Source organism: Sabethes cyaneus, chromosome 3, assembly GCF_943734655.1.
Source record: "Sabethes cyaneus chromosome 3, idSabCyanKW18_F2, whole genome shotgun sequence".
In the NCBI taxonomy this organism is placed as follows: domain Eukaryota; kingdom Metazoa; phylum Arthropoda; class Insecta; order Diptera; family Culicidae; genus Sabethes; species Sabethes cyaneus.
In genome coordinates, this window is record NC_071355.1 from 79593389 (window position 1) to 79611096 (window position 17708).

General features: G+C 42.0%; 2 protein-coding genes across 2 annotated transcripts; both read left to right on the forward strand.

The window, feature by feature from the left end:
• The first annotated feature begins 11262 nt into the window (after positions 1-11262).
• LOC128739767 (uncharacterized) lies at positions 11263-15856 on the forward strand. The gene is made up of 2 exons (XM_053835271.1): positions 11263-11280; positions 11360-15856. Exons 1-2 carry the CDS (start codon positions 11263-11265, stop codon positions 15854-15856), a joined length of 4515 nt encoding a protein of 1504 aa, XP_053691246.1.
• Positions 15857-15925: 69 nt separating this feature from the next.
• LOC128739769 (uncharacterized) lies at positions 15926-17134 on the forward strand. Its single transcript, XM_053835272.1, has one exon. The coding sequence runs from the start codon at positions 15926-15928 to the stop codon at positions 17132-17134; it is 1209 nt and encodes a 402-aa protein (XP_053691247.1).
• The last annotated feature ends 574 nt before the right edge of the window (positions 17135-17708 follow it).

Below are 17708 nucleotides of genomic sequence, written 5' to 3' on the forward strand. Positions count from 1 at the left end.
TGAAGGATTTGTCGAAGAGTAAAAATTTGATTCGTAGTAGCACGGGCCCACATAAAGCCCGCGACGTGGATAGACAACGCAACAAAAGCACCTTGTTGGCGGGGTTGACCAACATGACGCCGCGGTAATTACAGCAATCTAGCCGATCGCCCTTTTTGTAGATCGGACAGACAGACAGATCTTACATCCACTCCTCCGGTAGTTTCTCATTCTCTCAAATCCCAGAAATTATCCAATGAAGTGCCGTTGCTAGCGGTTCTTGGCCATTTTTGTAGATTTCTACCGGGAGTCGGTTCTTTCCGGTGGCTTGATTGTTTTTTAGCTGACGAATTTCTCATCAGATCTTTTCGAAATCGGGAACCGGCACGCTGTTGTCGTTTGTAGGCGCTCCGAGGTAACCTTCCATTGCGTCTCCTACTGTTACATCGCCGTTGAGGTGCTCATCGAAGTATTGCTTTCATCTGTCGATCACCTGGCGCTTGTTTGTGATTAGATCCGCTTCCTTGTCCCTACACATGTTAGGTTTAGGTGTGTACTCCTTAGTTTGGTTCACCTTCTCGTAAAACTTGCGCGTGCCATTAGTCTGGAGCAGTTGTTTCAGGTCCTCACGATCTCTGTCCTCCTACTGGCGGTTTTCATTCTCAGGATCGTGGCCAACTCATTCCGCGCTCGTCTATACTTGGCCAAATTTTCTTTCGGGGATATGCTTGGATAGTTTTTCCAAGCTCTTTTTTTTCTATGTCTCTTGTTGGCATTCCCCGTCAAACCAATCAGTTCGTGCGCTCAAGGTATCCTCATCTAGCATCGCGGTTTCGGCCACGCTGACGGTCGAGCGTATCATACTCAGCCACGTAGCCAGAGGTGGGGGCCAGGAGCCCTATCTTGGCTTCTAATGCATTATATGCATATCTTTCTACTTATAAATATAATACATCACAATACATTTAACGTATTGTAGTTCTAAATGCAAAAATATGCATATAAAACATTCCCCCCTTCTGGCTACGTGGCTGATCATACTCCATCCGTTTTCGAAGATTGAAGCATCTAGTTCGAGTGCACATATACTGCTACTAAGTAATGGTCCGAGTCGATATCCGCACTCAGTAGGGAGCGTACGTTGGTGATATTGGAGAAAAACCAGCCATCGAAGAGAATATGGTCGATTTGGTTCGAGGTACGTTGATCAGATGATCTTCAGGTGGCTTTGTGCTTCTAACCACCAAGCCTCGGGAAGCTGCAAAGTTGATGCATCGCTGGCCATTATCGTTTGTGTAGGTGTGCAGGTTATAGAACCCGATTGCTAGTCTATACATTGTTTCCCTGCCGACCTCGGCGTTCATATTTCCGATGACGATCTTGATGTCCCGTGGTGAGCAGCTGTCGTACGTTGCATCCAGCCACGTATAGAATGCTTCCTTCTCGTCGTCGGGTCTACCTTCGTGTGAACAATGCACATTTATGATGGTGTCGTTGAAGAAACGGCCCTTTATCCTCAACAAGGACATCCTCTCGTTGATCGCTTTCCAGTCCGTTACGCGATCCAGCAATTTGCTCATCACTACGAAGCTCGTTGGTCGCTGCACCGCTCTGGTAAAATTGGGCTTTGCCGCCAACACCCTCAACACTTTCTCGCCTTTGCGACAGATGTTCTGCAGTGTCACGATGCCAAATTTTCGGGGTTCTAACTGATCGAGCAGCACACTGTCACATCCAAACGAAATTTAGCAATCTGCAGTTCCAGGTACCAAGCTTCCATTCCATGTCCTTATTTCGTCGCCTTTGTCCATGCGAGTACAATTTTCTTGACTCTTGTTGGTTTTTTGGATTTAAATAGGGAGCCGTACTAAGGCCTACGCTACAGAGTTTCGTGATGGGGCTGCCATCTTAAAGTGTCGAGACAACACTGTGCCTCCTGCCCTGTCGGCAAAGCAAAGCAAAACCATGGGTATACACGTCCTTAAGAACTTGACCCTTCTTTATCGACAGACTTCGCAGACGGTTATTAGAGTAAGGGAAAACTACGGGGCAAGTGAATAGATCATATTGACTCAATAGCGGCGCATTATCCGACCACTAACTGATTGCCCGATCTCACTCCTTTTTAATGGCCACCCAATGCATCCTTTCAGAAATAAAACAACTTGTACAACTGCTATCATTCCTAATGCAAGAGAAATGCACCCCTGTACCCATTTGAACCTTTCTCTTCCCTTGCAATCAGCATCTTTGGCTCGAGTAGCACGTTCCTAACTGTCATGTGGAAGATTTGTGCCTCCCCTTGCAAAAGACCGTCTCCCTCTGCTGTCAACCCCCCTGTGTTGATTCTTTTATGCCAAAAACATGCTTTTGACAAACGACGTTTGATGAAGAACAATCCAGAAGTTACGGAGCTATGGCAGAACATACATTCATACTCACGTTCCTCGTCCCCCTACATGCCGGTTCCTTCCCAGTCACCTCTCCTTTCTGTCACGCAGGGCTGTCCTGCACTCAGTGCACCTATTTCGCTTTTTTAGCTGTAACACCTCAGCCAAACATTATTCGATAAAGTTATGTATGGGACATTTATAGAGTAAAAAAAGAAGTAGTAAGAAGTAAGCAGTAAGAAGTAAGCAGTAAGAAGTAAGCAGTAAGAAGTAAGCAGTAAGAAGTAAGCAGTAAGAAGTAAGCAGTAAGAAGTAAGCAGTAAGAAGTAAGCAATAAAAAGTAAGCAATAAGAAGTAAGCAATAAGAAGTAAGCAATAAGAAGTAAGCAATGAGAAGTAAGCAATAAGAAGTAAGCAATAAGAAGTAAGCAATAAGAAGTAAGCAATAAGAAGTAAGCAATAAGAAGTAAGCAATAAGAAGTAAGCAATAAGAAGTAAGCAATAAGAAGTAAGCAATAAGAAGTAAGCAATAAGAAGTAAGCAATAAGAAGTAAGAAATAAGAAGTAAGCAATAAGAAGTAAGCAATAAGAAGTAAGCAATAAGAAGTAAGCAATAAGAAGTAAGCAATAAGAAGTAAGCAATAAGAAGTAAGCAATAAGAAGTAAGCAATAAGAAGTAAGCAATAAGAAGTAAGCAATAAGAAGTAAGCAATAAGAAGTAAGCAATAAGAAGTAAGCAATACGAAGTACGCAATAAGAAGTAAGCAATAAGAAGTAAGCAATAAGAAGTAAGCAATAAGAAGTAAGCAATAAGAAGTAAGCAATAAGAAGTAAGCAATAAGAAGTAAGCAATAAGAAGTAAGCAATAAGAAGTAAGCAATAAGAAGTAAGCAATAAGAAATAAGCAATAAGAAGTAAGCAATAAGAAGTAAGCAATAAGAAGTAAGCAATAAGAAGTAAGCAATAAGAAGTAAGCAATAAGAAGTAAGCAATAAGAAGTAAGCAATAAGAAGTAAGCAATAAGAAGTAAGAAGTAAGAAGTAAGAAGTAAGAAGTAAGAAGTAAGAAGTAAGAAGTAAGAAGTAAGAAGTTAGAAGTAAGAAGTAAGAAGTAAAAAGTAAGAAGTAAGAAGTAAGAAGTAAGAAGTAAGAAGTAAGAAGTAAGAAGTAAGAAGTAAGAAGTAAGAAGTAAGAAGTAAGAAGTAAGAAGTAAGAAGTAAGAAGTAAGAAGTAAGAAGTAAGAAGTAAGAAGTAAGAAGTAAGAAGTAAGAAGTAAGAAGTAAGAAGTAAGAAGTAAGAAGTAAGAAGTAAGAAGTAAGAAGTAAGAAGTAAGAAGTAAGAAGTAAGAAGTAAGAAGTAAGAAGTAAGAAGTAAGAAGTAAGAAGTAAGAAGTAAGAAGTAAGAAGTAAGAAGTAAGAAGTAAGAAGTAAGAAGTAAGAAGTAAGAAGTAAGAAGTAAGAAGTAAGAAGTAAGAAGTAAGAAGTAAGAAGTAAGAAGTAAGAAGTAAGAAGTAAGAAGTAAGAAGTAAGAAGTAAGAAGTAAGAAGTAAGAAGTAAGAAGTAAGAAGTAAGAAGTAAGAAGTAAGAAGTAAGAAGTAAGAAGTAAGAAGTAAGAAGTAAGAAGTAAGAAGTAAGAAGTAAGAAGTAAGAAGTAAGAAGTAAGAAGTAAGAAGTAAGAAGTAAGAAGTAAGAAGTAAGAAGTAAGAAGTAAGAAGTAAGAAGTAAGAAGTAAGAAGTAAGAAGTAAGAAGTAAGAAGTAAGAAGTAAGAAGTAAGAAGTAAGAAGTAAGAAGTAAGAAGTAAGAAGTAAGAAGTAAGAAGTAAGAAGTAAGAAGTAAGAAGTAAGAAGTAAGAAGTAAGAAGTAAGAAGTAAGAAGTAAGAAGTAAGAAGTAAGAAGTAAGAAGTAAGAAGTAAGAAGTAAGAAGTAAGAAGTAAGAAGTAAGAAGTAAGAAGTAAGAAGTAAGAAGTAAGAAGTAAGAAGTAAGAAGTAAGAAGTAAGAAGTAAGAAGTAAGAAGTAAGAAGTAAGAAGTAAGAAGTAAGAAGTAAGAAGTAAGAAGTAAGAAGTAAGAAGTAAGAAGTAAGAAGTAAGAAGTAAGAAGTAAGAAGTAAGAAGTAAGAAGTAAGAAGTAAGAAGTAAGAAGTAAGAAGTAAGAAGTAAGAAGTAAGAAGTAAGAAGTAAGAAGTAAGAAGTAAGAAGTAAGAAGTAAGAAGTGAGAAGTTACTGGTGCATCGATAGTAATAAGTGGGCAATTAGAAGTGAAAAGTTCAATGATAATTAGTCTAACATTGGACATCGGAATTTAATTACACGCCTTTGTGGTCATTTGGCTACGCGTCTATTGTGCTTTTGGCAGCCTACTTTAAATATTTCCTCCTGTAATAGACTAATCTCAAGTTTTTAGTCTTGACCTTGAAATGCGGTCATACATATATATTAATATTTTTTTTTTGAAACGATGGTTGTACAATTGATGAAGGGACGGTAGGGAAAGAAATGAAAATTTTTTTTGGTGAAGGTGGGGAAGAGCGGAAAGGAAGGGGGGGGGGGGGGGTATTGGTAGCTATGCTTGACAAGTAGTCATTTTGACTCCTACCTTTTGTCCAATACTGGAAGGTGCATGAGTCGAACCAAGCTCCTGTAAGTTAATTGAAACTTGAAACTATTCAAAAACTTCTTTAGTTGTATACATTGGTCTTCCTAGTTTTAAGTAAAAAACCCGTGAAAGGGATTTAAAAGGTGGGTATTTTTTAACGTAAACTGGTGATGATTAACCAGAGCAGGTACAAATATTCTACTCAGAATCTGAGTTCGCACAATTTAAAAAGGTTTTAAGCAGTTCTATCAAAGTTGAGGTAAGCTCAACCAATTCACCGGAGAAAATATTTAAAAGTACAACGGTTTAATACATAGCCAAGTTGACGCGGCAGTGATGCCAGAAATAAATGATTGGTTTTTTTTCCAAGGGTGAATAAAGGCTTTTCCTAGACTAGACCCTGTTTGGTTGTGTATGTTTTTAAAGTTATCGTCTGCTAAATTCAAAATTTATCGTAATTCAAGAATCGTGATGGTATCACAAATATGGTATTGCGTCCATTTTGTTCACTTAGGTTTGTGCCAACAGTGAAAAGAGCTGTAATTCCTAAATACCGATTACGTATATATAACATAAAGAAACACAAACTGAACAAAACTCTGTAAATTGAAATTTCCGGATTTTAATAAACCCTTCAGAATATCGTGAGTTTGATTAGGGACAAAATGTATTTATCACCATGTTGTCTGGTCATAACATGCATTCGTGCTTCTCACTTACTGTGGATTCAATTCAAGTTGGTCCTTTTGAAAACCGTACTGCAGTTAGAGCGTAACACAAGCAGAATGATAGAGTAAAATTACTAAAAACTATGCAAACCGTATGGTGTGTAACAACTAACTCAGTGGCAATGAAAGTTGAGAAATTTTATTCCGCTCATCTAACCTCATAAAACGACTACCTACCTAGTTTTTCAGATTTCCATAATTTAATCCTTTTTCTTGGCTTTTAACTGGAAATGGTACAATGAAACCAGGAACCATCGGAAGGTTATAGTTGCCTTGCCGTATATGTACATATGTAATGTAATAGTTTCGGCGATCGACAAACGCTACCCTGTCCGGAATAAAAGCCGGTAGTGGGTGGGTGACTGTATGAGTACAATAAAAAGTTTTCGGTGGAAAATATTTTGCAATCCGTTCCGAAATGCTTCATAGTCTATTTGGTCGACAGGGGAGTTTGCATGTGTAGACGTGTGTGTGTGTGTTTGGTGAGAGATATTTTCCTGAAAGGAAAAGTTAGCTCAACTATTGCGGGTCAGTTGGCTATCTGTTTGCCGAGTTAATCCCATCGTATTATGTTGGATTGATGATAATAAAATTTGTTGAGGGTGTGGAGCAACTTTTTGTTGAACTTGTGAGATTTGAACAGTTGTTTGACTCGAATGCATGAGTTTCTTCTCTGAAGGCATTTTGGAAAGCAATTACTCGGTCGGTTGCGAGCAATGGTTTTACGTTTTCCAACAGACACTAGATTCAATCAGCGCGTTTTTGCTCAATTTTTGTTTTTCAATAAAGGGTGTAAATTTTAACGAAATGAATATAATGTTGATGAGAATGTAGAAAAATCTGTGGTTGATTATAAATTTTGTGTTTTCTCTGTGTACTGCTAAATTGGTATATTGGTGGAAACCAATCGCGTCGTCGTTTTTCAAAACTTACTGCTCTGTTGATTTTTCTTAACGACAAAAATATTCAAACTAGCCTACCTACCGCAAAGATACAGCGAGGACGAAAAATCATGAAATACGTTAACTAGATGAATTTTTGAAGATTAAATTTTCTTTTGATAAAATTATTTAGCTAAGATTTAAAAGACTTCTTCGGAAATGCTACAATGCCATACCATACCTTTTGCTGCCATACCTTTTGCTCTTGCACTGCACCGAGATTGAAACCTCACGTGACGCCAAGATATTCGGCATATGAACCTGAACAAAGCTGTCAAGTATTTACGAGTCAAAGTGAAAAGCAATTTCTATACGAATCGCACCGGGCGGAAAACTCACAATACGAAACGTAATTTATGTAAAGTAGATTAAAATCTTTCACCTTCTTTTTTCCTTCTAACTTTCACACTTTGTGCCAACCGTAGTGCTTCAAGACTATCGATTCGGGACTGTGACGACGTGGAGCGCCGCATCGTACGTAAGCGGGATTTTTTCCTGCCGCATCGCGCGGCAGCTCGTTGTGAAAAAGTGCAAACTTTCCACCCTCATTGTTATTCTTCTCGATGTGAAGATTTTCCAGTCTTGCCTTGGCCAAGTTGAAGTATCGGAGTACTTATCATAAATTATGCAGTAGCAAAGCAGCCGAAAGCATCCCAATGCAGAACCCGGTCGGTGGTCGTTCCCGATCGCTCGTTGTGTTGATGTTGACTTGACAAAAATACGACAGACTGCTTGTTTTTTCATTCCCAGCTTCAGCAGCGTTGACAAAACAATACGGGTTTGGGAAAATTTTGAACTGCAATCTGTCTTTCGTAGAGATTTGCACAAAATTTCAATTTCGCACGACAGCCAGGTTCCGTGGAGTGACTAGTCATCGCTAATATAAATCAAACTGTTTAGTTATTATCGTTTTTCATGGAAATGAGTATGAAGGTTGCGCTAAAAGTGTTTACTCGTAAATGTTAAGATGAGAATTTTTTTCTATTGGGTCCAGAAGAATTAAGATATGCAGCATTTCAAGGATTTAATTATATTTAATTATATTATATTATTATATTTAATTAGATTTTAAACTGTTGCCTAAGACTGTGCAGGTAAACTATACGACTAAGTCATGACCACGTGTCTTTTGATGGACGATAAACATATATAAAATGGACTTTGGACAAATCCCGGGTCAAAAATGTTACTTTGCTAAACGTTATAGAGATTTTCGGAATACGTTTAAAATTGTCTTCGTAAATTAATTTGCCGGCCACGCGTTGGAAACAATATTTCGATGGTCCACCACCATTCAACAGGTGAACAAGATGGAGTTGTCATAGAAACAGGATAACGATTGAGGTTGTTGGATTTTTTAATTTCGAACGAGGTTAAAGAAGTAGCTGGAAAGGACAGCATCTCCGCCGAGCTGTTGAAAGTCTGGAGCGAACGGCTGAATTGTGCAATCCATCAGGTTATTCTAAAAATATGGACTGAGGAGAAATTACCTTCAAATTGGTAGGAATTCAAAAATGGGCCACCGACTCGAAATACCCTAGCAATTATCGGGGCATTACTCTCCAGAATTCTCTCTCGGATCCTATTTCATAGACTGAGGTCATTGCAGGAAACCTTTGTTGGCGAATTACACTGCAATTATTAAGAAGGGCGCTCCACGATTGACCAAATGTATATCTCACGAGAAATCCTCGATATATTCCGAGAATTCAACTTGCAGACTCACCATTTGTTTATAGACTTCAAGGCGGCGTACGATTCAGTTAAACGAACTGAGCTGTGGTGGATTATGCTTGTACATGGTTTTCCAACTAAACTGACGAGGCTGATATATGTTACCCTTGATAGTTCAAAATTAAGTGTCAGAATAGTGGGCAAGGCATCGGACTGGTTTGAGACGTTAGACGGTTTGAAGTAAGGTGACAGGTTTAGGGTCAGTCCCGGTGTAGTGGTTAGCACTCACTATTGAGGAAGTAATAGGCTGGTAGCTGGAGCGAGGCAGGTGCCAATCAAGAATAACTTGGTTTATTGGTTAAGATCGAGATACTGCCAACAGGGACTTGTACGGGTTACATAGCCAGGTCTTTCTGCAACTCCGTTCGAAATTCGTGCTCTACAATATCCCGCTGGTACTCTATGGCCACGAAGCATGGACGTTGAAAGAGAGTGACCGACAAGCTCTTGGTGTTTTTAAGCGTAAGATCCTACAATCAATTCTTGGCGGCATATTAGAAGACGGAGTATAGTGCATGCGCACGAGTTACGAAATTTATCAAGTATGCAAAGATGCGGATATTGTGAAGCAGATAAAATACGGCAGGCTACAGTGGACTGGCCACGTAGCAAGGCTACCGGACGAGAGGACTAGCGAAACATATTCAGCAGAGAACCCGACAGAGGCCACTGATTCCGAGACGTACCACCCAAGAAGCGTGGAGGCGACTCCTGAATTCGGCCCAGATTCGATAAGCGGATTGTTACTGAAAAAGTAAAGTAAAGTAAAGTAAAGTAAAGTAAAGTAAAGTAAAGTAAAGTAAAGTAAAGTAAAGTAAAGTAAAGTAAAGTAAAGTAAAGTAAAGTAAAGTAAAGTAAAGTAAAGTAAAGTAAAGTAAAGTAAAGTAAAGTAAAGTAAAGTAAAGTAAAGTAAAGTAAAGTAAAGTAAAGTAAAGTAAAGTAAAGTAAAGTAAAGTAAAGTAAAGTAAAGTAAAGTAAAGTAAAGTAAAGTAAAGTAAAGTAAAGTAAAGTAAAGTAAAGTAAAGTAAAGTAAAGTAAAGTAAAGTAAAGTAAAGTAAAGTAAAGTAAAGTAAAGTAAAGTAAAGTAAAGTAAAGTAAAGTAAAGTAAAGTAAAGTAAAGTAAAGTAAAGTAAAGTAAAGTAAAGTAAAGTAATGTAAAGTATAGTAAAGTAAAGTAAAGTAAAGTAAAGTAAAGTAAAGTAAAGTAAAGTAAAGTAAAGTAAAGTAAAGTAAAGTAAAGTAAAGTAAAGTAAAGTAAAGTAAAGTAAAGTAAAGTAAAGTAAAGTAAAGTAAAGTAAAGTAAAGTAAAGTAAAGTAAAGTAAAGTAAAGTAAAGTAAAGTAAAGTAAAGTAAAGTAAAGTAAAGTAAAGTAAAGTAAAGTAAAGTAAAGTAAAGTAAAGTAAAGTAAAGTAAAGTAAAGTAAAGTAAAGTAAAGTAAAGTAAAGTAAAGTAAAGTAAAGTAAAGTAAAGTAAAGTAAAGTAAAGTAAAGTAAAGTAAAGTAAAGTAAAGTAAAGTAAAGTAAAGTAAAGTAAAGTAAAGTAAAGTAAAGTAAAGTAAAGTAAAGTAAAGTAAAGTAAAGTAAAGTAAAGTAAAGTAAAGTAAAATAAAATAAAATAAAATAAACTAAAGTAAAGAAAAGATAAATTCGCTCGCTAGTTAATGATCTCGTAAGACATCTGTAGTTGAGGAAATTCCTTTAAAAGTTTTCATCATCGGGGCAACCGTATAAATCGACAACTTAACAAGGAGAAGTATCTTCAGAAGACAATTTTGTCATTCATTCGAGCACACAAAGGTTCCGTTTGGTTCTGGCCCGATTTGGTCAGTTACCATTACAACCGGTATATCGTAGAATGGCATTGCATAACAATATTTATTTTATTGAGAAGAAGTAGGGTACGGGAGGCTGTTTTCAGCAGGTTTCTAAATTCAGCCTATTTGCCTTTTCTTTCGCCTATAAAAATACTTTGCCGACACACAAATTTAATATGTTATAACTATTTTCTCAAGACTGTAAGTAATCTACTATTTTTTATTCAAAGAACGTCAAAACCACCTGTTCTTCCACTAAAACTAGGCCATAGGCCGGAAAAATAGATGCCATCGCTTAATGGGCTGTTGGCCACACTGGCCTTTCCGCACCTTCCATCAACCCATTGGTCGCGGATGCTGGAGAAATGTTGACAGTATCTTTCAACGTGCTAACTCTAATCTGTAATCCTAACTAACTGGTAACCTACGCTTACCATAAATTCTATGCTCAAAGCATTCATACAGAAGCCGCTACGACTGGACCTAAACGCTATCTAGATAGTCTATATAGAAACGATAAAGGATTATAAGGCAAACTAAACGTGAGTAAGACATTTAACCTATAAACTGTACAAGATTACTCAGATTATTATACATCTATTGGAAATTATTATTATTACTATAAGTTAAATATGTATATCATTCATAGGCAAATTATATTCTCCCTCTACATTGGATCGTGCGTTTTATTCGCTTCCGGCGGAGAATTATAATTTTGGATATCGCCGTTGAATTAAATTCAACAAAATATAATTTGCGTTTATCGGTGACTATTGGTTCGGTTAATAATGTCCGGTCGCGGTCCGAAGTCAAACGGCAAAGCTAGTAAGAGTGGTCGGTCGGAAGCCAATGATAAGTTGGTTGATAACGGTGTCAATTCTGGTGATAAAAGTGGTGCTGTGGCTATGCGGGATGAACCGGAAGAAATTATCGAAGGGCAATCATGCAAGAGCTGCAGAAATCCAGATACGGAGAATATGGTGCAATGCGATACGTGTGACGGATGGCATCACTACGACTGCGTTGGAGTTACCGATGAAGTTGCGAACGAGAGCTGGAGTTGTACCAACTGCAAAACATCAAAATGGATCCAGCAAACAAAGTCAACATCAAACGATAACTCAACGGCGCATGTTGTCGGCAGGAATCAGCACGTCCGCAATCGTGCTTCCTCGGTAAAGGAGGGCACCGCAACTCAACACCTATCAAAAAAAGAGAGAATCGAATCTGCTCATTCAGACCCGGTAGCAGTATCCGATTCAAAGCGGCAGACGCGGCGGAATTTTCAGAAAGAGCAGCTTCTCGTACCGCAAGTAGAGGGTGTACCAGCCATCGAGTTGGAGAAGGCGCAATCAGAGATCTCGTGTACCTCATCTAAAAGGTCAGCGCGAGCCCGTGCTAAGTTGCAGTTGCAAAAACTACAGGAAGAGCAGGACTTTGAAAAGCAGCAAGCGGAGCGTCGACGTGTGGCAGAGCAACAAGAGGCGGAGAAGCATAAACAATTTTTAAATAAAAAGTATAGGATCCTGGAAGAACTGGCTAGTACCAAAGGATCGAGTCGCTGTTCCAATGGCAGTTTCTCTAAAAGTCGCGTAGAGGATTGGGTGTCCGCGGGGCATGCCCAAATAAATCCTGCCCAGGAGATGCAACCTGAACAATCTCAAATACAACGAGAGCCAGTGCAACAGCAGAATCGCATACGCTTCCAACCCGGGAAACCTCGTCAACGTGAAGAAATGCGTACCCCACTCCCTCCGTTAAATTCGGAAATAGGTTGTCGGTCGACCGAGGAGTGTTCACGATGCTTTAATCCCACCATACAACCACAGTCCACACAAATTCAGCCGAACCGGGCACAAATGCCCCCCATGAATTCAACGGCCCTGGGTAATCGACCCAGTAACACAGTAGGCCACGTCAATAGTACGATGGACGAAGATGCTCTGTTACACCATCTAAGCATTACCGATGAACAGCGGGAGGAGCAAGATCCGTTCCAGCTTTCTCGCTCCCAAATTGCCGCAAGGCAAGCAGTCTCAAGAGACTTACCCACGTTCTCCGGAAACCCGGAAGACTGGCCCATCTTCTTATCCATGCTAAATAGCACGACTGCTATGTGTGGATTTACAGAAGAGGAAAACATTGTGCGACTACAAAAGAGCCTGAAAGGGAAAGCATATGAAGCCGTCAAGTGCAGGTTAATGCATCCCGGGAATTTCAACGGAATAGTCGACACACTAAAAATGTTGTATGGGCAGCCGGAAATCATCGTACATTCGTTGATTGAAAAAATCAGTTGTCTGCCTGCTGTTCGTGAGGAGAAACTCGAGACTCTAGTCGATTTTGCAGTAAATGTACAGAACTTTTGTGCTACGGTCGAGTCGTGCGGCCTTGAGGAATATATGTTCAACGTGAGCCTACTGCATCAGCTCGTCGGCAAATTATCATCGAATATAAGACTTAGCTGGGCCCAATACCGGAGAACACAATCGAAGGTCAATTTAGCAACATTCAGTGCATGGTTATACTCCCTTGCGGAAGCCGCGAGTTCCGTTACGTTTCCTTACCAAGCGACACCAACACGAACTGAGGTTCGTAAAACCACCAAAAAAGAAACATACCTCAACGCGCATTCCGAAGCGAATTCAGAATATGATACTGATCGAAGCGACAGTCTCAAACTACCAGAAGCTACCTTCTCAGCAAATGAAAGATGTCCCGTTTGCAAAGGAATCTGCAAATCAGTTGCCACATGTGAGCGGTTTCAGGAGCTCTCCAGAGATTCCAAGTGGGCCGTAGTTCGAGAGTTTGTACTATGTCGAACTTGTCTCCGCAAACACAAGGGTAGTTGCAAGGCGAAGCCCTGCGGCAAAGACGGTTGCTCATTCCGGCACCACGAGCTGTTACACAATGATGCGACGGAACAGCTGAAAGGCACTGCAGCTAAAACCGAACACGAGCAATCTCCGCAGCCCAGTACTAGCAAGTCCGGCTGCAATACTCATCAAACAACCGCCAGTTCAGTACTGTTCCGTTACCTTCCAGTGGTGCTGTACGGAGACAAACGAGCAGTGCACACATACGCCTTCCTGGACGATGGATCGGCACTTACACTGCTAGACCAGGAGCTTGCCAATGAGCTGCAGCTAGACGGGACCGTTAGCCCTCTGTGTCTTCGGTGGACTGCAGGAACCGAGCGGCATGAAGCCGAATCTCGCATCTGTAATCTCCAAATTGCTGGTGTCACTGATAAAGACAGGAAGTTCCTCATGAATGGCGTCAGAACGGTGAAAGAGCTGTTGCTGCCACAGCAAACATTGAACATGGTTGAATTGTCGCAGTTGTATCCTCACCTTCGGGGTCTGCCGATCGATTCATATAGTAACGCTCGGCCGCGGATTCTCATAGGAATGAAGCACGCCAAGCTCAGTCTTGGCTTGAAGAACCGTGAAGGCGAGAGCGGTCACCCAATTGCCATAAAAACTCGACTCGGTTGGACGGTATGCGGAGGATGGGGCTCTGAAACCAATACGAGTCTACACCACTACACATTCCACATTTGTCCTTGTGATACGAAGACTGATGACGAGCTACACCAAGCCATGAAGGAATACTTCGCACTAGATAGCCTCGGAGTGGCCAAATCTGAGAAGCCGCTTTTGTCCGTGGAAGATGAGCGGGCACTATCAATGCTTCAAGCGTTGACCCGCTATAAACGTGGCCGATATGAGACCGGTTTACTGTGGCGGTACGATGACACCCGACTACCCGACAGTCGTGCAATGGCGTTGCGGCGATTTCAGTGCCTGAAGAAGCGAATGGAGAAGGATCCGGAAATGGCAAGAACACTGCAAGCGAAGATCAGTGACTACGTGGAGAAAGGCTACATTCGAAAGCTCACCACTGAAGAGGTCAACCAGAAAACGCAAAGACGCTGGTACTTGCCGATCTTTCCCGTTACCAACCCAAACAAGCCTGGGAAAGTGCGGATTGTGTGGGATGCCGCGGCTATCGCCTACGGAACATCCCTGAACTCAGCGTTGCTGAAAGGACCAGACCTATTACGCTCACTCCTTGCGATTTTACTTCAGTTCCGAGAGCGGCGCATCGGACTGTCCGGTGATATACGTGAAATGTTTCACCAGGTGCTAATCCGACCCGAAGATCAACCGTGCCAGTGTTTCTTCTGGATGAACGAGAACGGAGAGATGGCGGTGTACGTGATGCGAGTGATGACATTCGGGGCATGCTGCTCTCCAAGCACTGCTCAGTTCGTGAAAAACACGAATGCTGAAAGTTTTGCGGACAAGTACCCCGCTGCTTGCGAAGCTATCATCAAATCCCACTATGTCGATGATATGCTAGTTAGCGTGGATACCGAAGAACAAGCCATCGTGTTGGCAAAGGACGTTAGGTACGTCCATGAGCAGGGCGGCTTCGAAATCAGAAACTGGGTAAGCAACTCGAAGAAGGTGCTCACCGCGCTGCAGGAAATCGACACCGAAGAGAAGTGTCTCGACCTGTCTCCAGAGCTGGTCACAGAGAAGGTATTAGGTATGTGGTGGAACACTACCGACGATGTCCTTACATATAAGGTGGGTTGGAACCGCTACGATGCGCCTCTGCTGGAAGGTCAACGACGCCCCACAAAGCGAGAGGTGCTGCGTGTCCTAATGACCATCTTCAACCCGCTTGGTTTGGTCTCCCACTTTCTTTCGTTCCTGAAGATTCTCCTCCAAGAAATCTGGCGATCCGGCGTGCAGTGGGACGAAGAAATCGACGGCAACGCGTACACAAAGTGGCAACTATGGTTGCAAGTTCTACCCCGGCTTGAACATGTTCGCGTTCCTCGGTGCTACAACTCCGGAAATCCCCCAGAGAAGGCCGACGATGTACAGCTACACACGATGGTCGACGCCAGCGAGAACGGTATGGCCGCCGCCTGCTATCTACGATTCAGCAATTGCGAAACCATAATTTGCTCCATCGTCGCTGCTAAATCGAGAGTCGCACCACTAAAATTTACGTCGATCCCTAGAATGGAACTAGCTGCTGCAGTCCTTGGGGCCCGCTTAGCGCGCACCGTGGAAGAAACACTGTCTTTCCGAATCTACAGAAAAGTATACTGGTTCGATTCCAGAGATGTTCTTTGCTGGATCAATTCTGACCATCGTCGCTACAGTCCATACGTGGGCCATCGGATTAGTGAGATCATCGAAATATCAGAACCGCGCGAATGGAGGTGGGTGCCGAGCAAGTTAAACTGCGCCGACGATGCCACTAAGTGGAGTAGTTTACCAGACATGTCTTCCGATCATCGCTGGTTTAAAAGAGCCGACTTTCTCTGGCGCGCGGAAGAAAATTGGCCACCAATACCAACCATGAGTGGATCAACTGATATCGAACTGCGCCCTTCGTTTCTGGCTGTTCATACACTGTCAGAGCCTGTCATCGATGTCAGCAATTATTCAAACTGGCAGAGACTCGTTAAAATTACTGCCCTTCTTCATCGCTTCGTTTACAACTGCCGCCTTAAACATGCCAAGATATTGATTCGCACGGGACCACTTACAGCAAGTGAACTGCTCATCGCCGAGCGCTCGCTTATACGGCTCGGTCAACGGGAAATGTACCCTGACGAGATCGCTGCCCTCCAGAAAATCCAAAATTCGGACTAAAGCACAAACACCGTTTTGAAAACAAGCCCACTCTACCAACTAACACCATGGTTAGACGAATACGGAGTTATGCGCATGCGGACGCGTATTGCTGCCTGTCAGTACGCCACTAATGACGCAAAGCAGCCGGTTATTCTGCACCAAAAACATCACACCACCACTCTACTAATAGCACACTACCACCTCAAATACCATCACCAAAACCATGAAACCGTCATAAACGAAATACGGCAGAAGTACCACATCGCTCATCTCCGCGCCCGTTACCAGCAAGTCAGGAAGGCCTGCCAACGGTGCAAGAACCAGCACGTTTCGCCTAGTCCACCGTTCATGGCCGATCTTCCACCAGCTCGCCTTGCTGCCTTCTCACGACCGTTCACTCATACGGGGATGGACTACTTCGGGCCGATCGAGGTCGTCGTGGGGCGAAGAATCGAAAAGCGTTGGGGAATGTTAGCCACCTGCCTGACGGTGCGAGCAATCCACATCGAGGTTGTGTATTCGCTAAGCACAAGCTCATGCATAATGGCGATTCGCAATTTCATTAACCGCCGCGGCACCCCGCAAAGAATATACAGTGACCGTGGCACAAACTTCGTGGGTGCAAATCGAGAGCTGAGGCAGCTCAACGACGCACTCAATCAACAGGAGCTGATGAAAGAGTTTGCTAGGAATGGTATAGAATGGACGTTCAACCCACCACTATCGCCGCACATGGGCGGCAGCTGGGAGCGACTCATCCGCACCGTTAAAAATAACCTGGTGACAGTCTGCTCCGTGAAAAGACCATCCGACGAAGTCCTTCGCAACCTGCTATCGGAAGTAGAAAACACCGTTAACTCACGTCCACTGACACACGTGCCGATAGACGAGGATTCGGGCCCGGCGCTTACGCCGAATGATTTCTTGCTCGGCTCGTCCAATGGCTCGAAACCGCTTAGTATTCTCGACGACAGCGGTGCCATCCTTCGGCAGAATTGGTGCACGTCGCAGGTTCTAGCGAACCAGTTCTGGAAACGCTGGGTATCGGATTACCTGCCTGAGATTACTCGCCGCACTAAGTGGTTTCGTCACTCGAAACCGATCGCTGTGGGCGACATAGTTGTCATCACCGATAATAGCATGCCCCGTAACTGCTGGCCGAAAGGAAAGATCATCAATACTAAGGTTAGCAAGGATGGTCAGGTTCGTTGTGCAACAGTGAGAACAGCCAATGGAGTTTACGAGCGTCCGACATCGAAGCTCGCCGTGCTAGACGTCCGGTGCGACGGAGAGTAAGCCAACCTGGGGTTGGCGTACCCTGGGGGGAGTGTTGGCCACACTGGCCTTTCCGCACCTTCCATCAACCCATTGGTCGCGGATGCTGGAGAAATGTTGACAGTATCTTTCAACGTGCTAACTCTAATCTGTAATCCTAACTAACTGGTAACCTACGCTTACCATAAATTCTATGCTCAAAGCATTCATACAGAAGCCGCTACGACTGGACCTAAACGCTATCTAGATAGTCTATATAGAAACGATAAAGGATTATAAGGCAAACTAAACGTGAGTAAGACATTTAACCTATAAACTGTACAAGATTACTCAGATTATTATACATCTATTGGAAATTATTATTATTACTATAAGTTAAATATGTATATCATTCATAGGCAAATTATATTCTCCCTCTACATTGGATCGTGCGTTTTATTCGCTTCCGGCGGAGAATTATAATTTTGGATATCGCCGTTGAATTAAATTCAACAATGGGCTGAAAATACCCTCCCGTGCTCTATGTTTGTAAGTTCAATTTCACAGCAAATCCTGTTCCGGACAAGAGAGTGTTCGTGAGCTGCTAGCATCAGCT

Excerpts from the sequence above, each read along its gene's own strand:
- LOC128739769 (XM_053835272.1), top strand. The coding sequence starts at position 15,926 with ATGCGCATGCGGACGCGTATTGCTGCCTGTCAGTACGCCACTAATGAC.